This window comes from Lotus japonicus, chromosome 5 (assembly GCF_012489685.1).
Source record: "Lotus japonicus ecotype B-129 chromosome 5, LjGifu_v1.2".
Classification (NCBI taxonomy): domain Eukaryota; kingdom Viridiplantae; phylum Streptophyta; class Magnoliopsida; order Fabales; family Fabaceae; genus Lotus; species Lotus japonicus.
This window is the reverse complement of record NC_080045.1, coordinates 42447282-42455201: the sequence shown is the minus strand read 5'-3', so window position 1 is coordinate 42455201 and position 7920 is coordinate 42447282. Positions and strand designations below refer to the sequence as shown.

General features: G+C 43.8%; 2 protein-coding genes across 2 annotated transcripts; both read left to right on the top strand.

Moving 5' to 3' along the window:
- On the top strand, positions 1–2163 carry LOC130720994 (pentatricopeptide repeat-containing protein At4g02820, mitochondrial). The gene is made up of 2 exons (XM_057571719.1): positions 1–349; positions 726–2163. The coding sequence occupies exons 1-2, from the start codon at positions 38–40 to the stop codon at positions 1980–1982; spliced, it is 1569 nt and encodes a 522-aa protein (XP_057427702.1). The 5' UTR covers positions 1–37; the 3' UTR covers positions 1983–2163.
- Positions 2164–4365: 2202 nt separating this feature from the next.
- On the top strand, positions 4366–5728 carry LOC130719581 (uncharacterized). The gene is made up of 2 exons (XM_057570199.1): positions 4366–5599; positions 5658–5728. The coding sequence occupies exons 1-2, from the start codon at positions 4432–4434 to the stop codon at positions 5726–5728; spliced, it is 1239 nt and encodes a 412-aa protein (XP_057426182.1). The 5' UTR covers positions 4366–4431.
- Positions 5729–7920: the final 2192 nt, after the last annotated feature.

The window sequence follows — 7920 nt, the reverse complement described above, 5'->3', positions numbered from 1 at the left end:
TCCAATTTCTGGGTTTAAGGAACTCAATTCCAATCCAATGATAATGGCGCAGCTGAGTAAAAAGGCAATGTTGCTCCGCTCCATCGGCAGCTACCTGGCCGTCTCCCGCCACTTTTCGGCGCAGGCCGCACGAAAAGGCACTCCCGCTGCCTCTGCCGCCGCCGCCACCTCCACCGGAGGTCGAGACACACTGTGTCGGAGGCTTCTGAGCCTTGTCTTCCCCAAACGCAGCGCCGTCATCGCCATCAACAAATGGGTGGAACAGGGTCACCCGCTCCCCCGCAAGTACGAGCTCAATCGCATCGTTCGTGAGCTCCGCAAGACGAAGTCTTACAAACACGCACTAGAGGTTGGTTTCTGCGTTTTCTCATCTTCATAGTGTTTAATCATAGTTGCTTCTGTCATAGATTGATACTTTGGAGGATTTGAATTCTGGGTTTCGTTTATTATCAACTCGAAATTGATGTTTTATGCAGTGAGATATGTTTTTTTATAAATTTTTTGTATTAGAGTTGTTTTGGTTTCATTGATTGTGAAAATGATTGAGGAGAATTGAAACTGAGAATTCACCTGAAGATACATATTGGCTTTGCTTATGGCCCTCTGAAATTTAAGATGTTGGTTATATTTGGTTCGAAACAATCAGGTTGCAAGAACTGGAATCTGTTATACATTGTTCGATGCGTAATTGGAGTGATTTTTTTTGTTTTTAATTGAAAATGCAGGTCTGCGAATGGATGACTTTGCAGGAACATATCAAGCTAGTGCCAGGAGACTATGCTGTCCACTTGGACTTGATAACTAAAGTTCGGGGTTTAAGTAGTGCAGAAAAATTCTTTGAGGATCTTCCTGACAAAATGAGAGGCCAGCAAACCTGCACCGCGCTTCTCCACACTTATGTCCAGAATAATTTGGTTGACAAAGCTGAGGCCCTCATGATGAAAATGTCAGAGAGTGGTTTCTTAGGATGTCCTCTTCCTTATAATCACATGATATCTCTGCACATTTCGAATGGGAAGCTAGAAAAAGTTCCTAAACTTATTGATGAACTAAAGATGAACACCTCTCCAGATGTTGTTACCTACAATTTATGGTTAACTTTCTGTGCTACGCAGAATGATATTGAAACTGCAGAAAGATTACTACTTGAGTTAAAGAAGGCAAAATTGGAACCAGACTGGGTAACTTATAGTACACTGACCAATTTGTACATAAAAAATGCTTGCATTGAGAAAGCTGGTTCTACTTTGAAAGAGATGGAGCGTCTAACCTCGCGGAACACTCGAGTTGCTTATTCCTCTCTCCTTAGTTTGCATACAAACATGGGGAATAAGGATGAAGTCAATTGGATATGGAAGAAAATGCAGGCTTCCTTTCGCAAAATGAGTGATAAGGAATACATTTGCATGATATCATCACTGGTGAAGCTTGGAGACTTTGCTGGAGCTGAGAACCTCTATAAGGAGTGGGAGTCTGTTTCCGGGACCAAAGATGTCAGAGTTTCAAATATTCTTCTTGCTTCATACATCAATCAAGGTCAGGCGGAAGTAGCTGAAGATTTTTGTAATCAGATAGCGGAAAAGGGCATCACTCCTAGTTACACTACATGGGAGCTGCTTACATGGGGGTATTTGGGGAAAAAAGATGTGGTAAAATTTCTGGATTATTTTAAGAAAGCTATTTCTAGTGTGAAAAAATGGAGTCCCGATCAAAAGTTAGTAGAAGAAGCATTCAAAATCATTGAGGAGCAAGCTCATATTGAAGGAGCAGAACAGTTGTTGGTTATACTTCGGGATGCCAGCTATGTGAATACAAGTATATACAACCTACTTCTCAAAACTTATGCAGCAGCTGGTAAAATGCCTCTCGTTGTTGCTGAGAGGATGAAAAAGGACAACGTTCAGTTGGATGAAGAGACTCACAGGCTCTTGGATCTAACCAGTAAAATGTGTGTGAGTGATGTTTCAGGTATTCTGTCCTAAGCGCCCAATGAAGAAGCAGTCTTAAGATTAAGTGGGAGTCTCGAACATTTATTGGCTGCAATTTCTTGTAGTCTTCCTCTCATTGGTGAATATAACTATCTTGTTGTTCATCTTTGTGGATGTAAAATTTGGTAATGATACCAAATTTGAAATCAGAAATCAGACCTGGATTTTGGAGGCAGAGTCAGTTGATTTTTGGTTGTCCCAACCCATCTAGGATGAGAATTCTGTTGACCTAAATTTTGACTCTTGAGTCCAAAAGTATACGCGGTTTAGGTCTTTCTTTTCCTGATTTGGTAAGTCATTTCTTCTATTTATTTTGGATGGACATACCCCAGAAACTTAACCTTCATTTACTCTATTCTACCAACCATTATCCGAGCATTGTGAGTTTTGACCGATTTCAAAATTCAAGTTATGTATTAACTTTCTGATGATATGGATCTCATTAATCAGACTGTGACGTGCTTCCCAAAGATAATGATTTTGTTTGATTAAGTAAAACATTTTGTTAAAACTTGATGTATAGGTATTCACATTAAAAGAGCATGAAGGAAACTCCATCTCCCCAACTTCATGGGAAAAGACAATGAGTGAAACTTGGTGTATAGTTATCATTAGTTATTAATGCATCTTACATACTCCCTCCGTTCCTGATCTTTTGTTGTTTAAGGTTATGCACATTGTTTAAGAGTGCAATCATTGATATATTTGTTGACATAAGCACCCCTATTTAATGTTCTCTTATAGTGAAGAGAGAGAATTATAGTTATTGGTTAAGAAATTTGTTATGATTTTGATTGGTGAAAATAAGAGGTGGTAGGTGAGAGGTATAGTATTAAATGAGGGTATATATGGAATAAATTGAGAAAAAATGCATTGGATTTGTAAAACAACAAAAGTTTTGGAATTTAGGCCAAAAGTTAAAACAATAAAAGATTAGGAACGGAGGGAGTACTACCATTTCAAAATGTTTGGAGGATTTGGTATGGTGGTTTAAAAGGCAATTTCAAAATTGCGTAGTAAAAGTATGTGGTTTTTTTACCTCTTGGGTAAAATAATGCACTCACTTCTGTTCTACATTGCTAAATGACCTCACTTGAGTAGTAAAATTAACATAATTACGGCCATGACTTTTTATACAAGTAGATTCATTCAAAAGAGGCCCAAGGTTGGTTCAACCAATAAACAAGAGCTAGTGCCATTACAAAAAACTTTGTTTGGTACGGTGTGTGAAAAAAACAAAAGAAAACGAGCAAGTAAGTCCGACTTAAGGCCTCACAAAGGATTTACCCATTGCATCAACAAGCAACAAGGGCTCATTCCCTCAAGAGTGGACGAAACCAATACCAAATGCTCTCCTTGAAGAGCACCATGTTTGACTAAGAAATTAGAAATCACATGAAACTAAGACTAAAACTTAATTAACACTAATATTGTATTCATAACACAATGAGTAAAAGTAATTACTACCAAAATGACACTAGTTTAATATAACAGCTTCTAATCAACACATACCAATGTTGAAATCAACAATGAACAACATCCATATAAAATCCCATCAAATAAAATTAGTGACACTAAAATGAAAGGTGAATTACACATCACAAATACTGCTAGTATGCAACAAATCGTGATTCACCTCCTTTCAAAATTCAGATGTCAATTTAAGTTCAAAACAATCTTACAAAATAAAAAACTACAATAACTGATAGAATAGGAATATGTTGATTATTCCATATTTGATTACCTGTAATTACTCTGTAATTAGGTCTAGTATTTATGTATTTAGTCAACCTTGCATTGTATAAATATGGTACCATTCATCAATAATATTGGGGAATTCAGTTATCTTACATGGTATCTAGAGCAGGTTCAGATCTCTCTTTTATTTGACCTATTTTTTCCTATTTTCCTTCTCCCATAGCCGCTACTGCCTCCCTCCCTTCCAAGGGCCGCCGCCGCCGTCACTTGCTCTGCCGCCGTGCCTTCCTCGCACCGCCGCACAGCCCCCCGCCGCCGCGCCTCCTCAAGCACCGCCGCTCCACCTCGTGCGTGCAACTCCACAGCCGCACCTTCCCTCCGCTGCACCCACACTCTCTCGTCTTCCTCCTCTCTCTGCGCCGCCGCCTGCCACTTGCCGGCCGCCCCTCGCCCAGCCAGCCGCCGGCAGCAACTCCCGGATTTGATCCTCTGCAACTCGGGTCAGCCAAACCCGCTTCAGATCCGTGCAGCTTGCCCAACGTGACATCCCAGTCACGTGTCTCTCCACCTCCCGGTTCACCCTCCAAACCCGGTTCGCCAGAACCGGCCCCCTGAACCGGTTTACTTTATTTATTTATTATTTTTTTTTTGAATCCGGTTCCAGGCCAGATTTAAAAAAAAAAACACAAAAACACAAAAAAAAAAATCCTATTGTCCTTTACTCTTGGCCCGATATCTCGCCGTCATGTCTTCTCAAGCCTCCTCGGACAGCACCTCCGTGACCGCCACCAGTTCTCCGGCAGTCGCCACCGTGGCCCCTCCTGCCCCGCCGGCTAAACCCGATTTCCACCCGGCGCTTGCTGTTACGAACATTAGGAATCACATTCCTATTATGCTTGACGTGGAGACTGATCGCTATGGCACCTGGGCGGAGCTTTTCCGCATCCATGCCCGTTCTCACCGGGTCCTGCACCACATTGTCCCTGCTGCAGACAAGCCTCCTCCGTCTGTCACTGACCCTACCTACGAGCTGTGGATCACTTTGGATTCCACTGTCCTTCAGTGGATTTATGCCACCATCTCCATTGACCTCATGACTACCATCATGGAGCCTGACTCCACCGCTCTCACTGCTTGGACTCGTTTGGCTGATATTTTCTGGGATAATCAGAACGCTCGTGCTGTCACTCTAGAGCAGGAGTTCTCTAATGTTCGCATGGAGGCATTTCCGACCGTCGCCTCCTACTGTCAGCGTCTGAAGACGCTTTCTGACCAGCTCCGTGATGTCGGTGCTCCTGTGAACAATCACCGTCTAGTTTTGCAGCTTATCTCCGGCCTCACTGACGCTTATAAGGGTGTTGCTACTTTGATTCGTCAGAGCAATCCGCTCCCCTCCTTTCATCAGGCTCGCTCCATGCTTACCTTGGAGGAAGCTGGTATGGCTAAGATGAAACCTGCTGAACCTCCAGCTGCATATGTTGCTACTCAGCCGCGTCCTTCCGATGCCTCTTCTCAGAGTTCCGATCGTCGGTCCTCCAACCGTTCTCGTTCCCACAGCTCTAAGGGTTGTGGTGGGAATCGTGGCAACGGTGGTGGATCCCGCAGTGGCACCTCTCAGGGCTCCTCTCCTCCGATGCCACCTCGGCCGCAGTACTTTCCTTACCAGCATTGGGGATGGGCCCCACCTCCATGGGCCATGCCTCCGTGCCCATACCCTACCTCTCAGTGGACCCGTCCATCTGCTCCTCCTCAACAGCCTGGCATTATGGGCCAGCGACCTCAGGCTTATGCTGCTTCAGCCTCACCCGTGCCGACTGACATTGCCACTGCCATGCACACCATGACACTTGCTCCTCCGGACAGCACCTGGTACATGGACACTGGAGCATCATCTCATGTAGCAGCATCACAAGGTAATCTCACGTCTTATTCTAATTTGAGTCATCTTAATCAGAAATTGTATGTTGGTAGCGGACATGGTATTCCAATTCAAGGTTCTGGAAACACAATCCTTCCCACCTCCCATAAACACAAGCCTTTGACCCTTTCCCATGTCTTGCACACACCAAAAATTGTTAAAAACTTGATTTCTGTGCGACAACTCACTACTGATAACAATGTTTCTGTTTGTTTTGACCCATATGGCTTCTCGGTTCATGATTTTCAGACGGGGATTCCACTCATGAGATGTAATAGTCCTGGCGATCTCTACCCAGTCACTCCGTCTTTTCCGTTTGCTGGTCTAGCTCAGAGTCTCTGGCACAGTCGTCTTGGTCATCCTAGTTCTTCTGCCTTGCAGTCTCTTCGTAGCAATAAGTACATTAGTTATGAGCATTTAAATTCTAGCACAGTTTGTGAGTCGTGTGTTTTTGGCAAACATGTTAGGTTGCCATTTGTTTCTTCTAATAATGCTACTGTGATGCCTTTTGACATTTTACACAGTGATTTGTGGACTTTGCCTGTTTTGTCTTCTGCGGGTCATCGGTATTATGTATTATTCTTAGATGATTTTACAGATTTCCTGTGGACGTTCCCTTTAAGTAATAAATCTCAAGTTTTTGAAATGTTCACTTCTCTGTCGAATCAAATCCAAACACATTTCTCTCAAACTGTAAAATGTCTTCAATGTGATAATGGGCGCGAGTTTGACAATAAATCATTTCATGCTTATTGTGCTGCTAATGGTCTTATTTTCCGCTTCTCTTGCCCACATACATCATCTCAAAATGGCAAGGCGGAGCGTAAAATACGCACCATTAACAACATGATTCGCACTCTTCTCGCCCATGCGTCTGTTCCTCCATCCTTTTGGCATCATGCCCTTCAAATGGCTACCTATCTGCTTAATATCATTCCCCGGAAAGCTTTGTCTAATCTCTCTCCCACTCAACTTCTGTATCGTCGTGACCCGTCTTACACACATCTTCGCGTTTTTGGTTGTCTTTGTTACCCTTTGGTTCCCTCTACTACCATTAACAAATTACAACCCCGCTCCTCCCCGTGTGTCTTCCTCAGCTACCCACTTCATCACAGAGGTTATAGGTGTTTTGATTTGTTGCACAGAAAAATCATTATCTCCCGACATGTCATCTTTGATGAGACTCAGTTTCCCTTTGCCACCATGACTATCCCTCCTCCCTCAACATATGACTGCTTCTCAGATACTATACATCCCTCTATTATTCACCAGTGGACTCATCCATCCACCTTACATGCACCTACCCCTACTCATGCAGTCCCTCCCGTTGTGACCACACCACAACCACCTACAGCCTCTTCCTCCTCTTCTGACTCCCTTCCACCTTCTCCTTCACCTCCGTCGCCGCCTCAACCTGTACCTCATATCCGTACCATGGCCACTCGCAGCATGCGTGGTATCTACAAACCCAGAAAGCTCTTCAACCTTTCTGTCACCATTGATGATCCCACCATCTCACCTCTTCCCACAAACCCGAAGCTAGCTCTTTCAGACCCAAATTGGAAATCCGCAATGCAGTCTAAATTTGATGCTTTAATTAGAAATAAAACTTGGGATTTGGTACCTCGTCCTCCTGATGTTAATATCATTCGCTGCATGTGGATTTTTCGTCATAAGACGAAAGCTAATGGTTGTTTTGAGCGTTATAAAGCCCGTCTTGTAGGTGATGGCAGGTCACAGATTGCAGGTGTTGATTGTGATGAGACCTTCAGTCCTGTGGTGAAACCAGCGACCATTCGCACCGTTCTCACCATTGCCTTATCCAAGTCTTGGCCCATTCACCAGCTCGATGTTCAGAATGCTTTCCTCCATGGTGATCTACATGAGACAGTCTACATGCATCAGCCCCTGGGTTTCCGTGACCGTATTCATCCCGATTATGTGTGTCGCTTGCGGAAATCTCTTTATGGGTTAAAGCAAGCGCCTCGCGCTTGGTACCAACGTTTTGCAGATTATGTCTCCACCATTGGATTTCGGCATAGCACCTGTGATCACTCTCTTTTCATCTATAGACGAGGCTCTGACATGGCTTACCTCCTGCTTTATGTTGATGACATCATTCTCATCAGCTCCTCTCATGACCTTCGCACATCTATCATGGCTCTTCTTGCCTCTGAGTTTGCTATGAAGGATCTGGGACCGTTGAGCTATTTTTTGGGCATTGCCGTCACCCGACATGCAGGTGGACTTTTTCTCAGTCAGAGTACATATGCCCGTGACATTATTGCTCGCGCCGGTATGGCATCGTGCAATCCT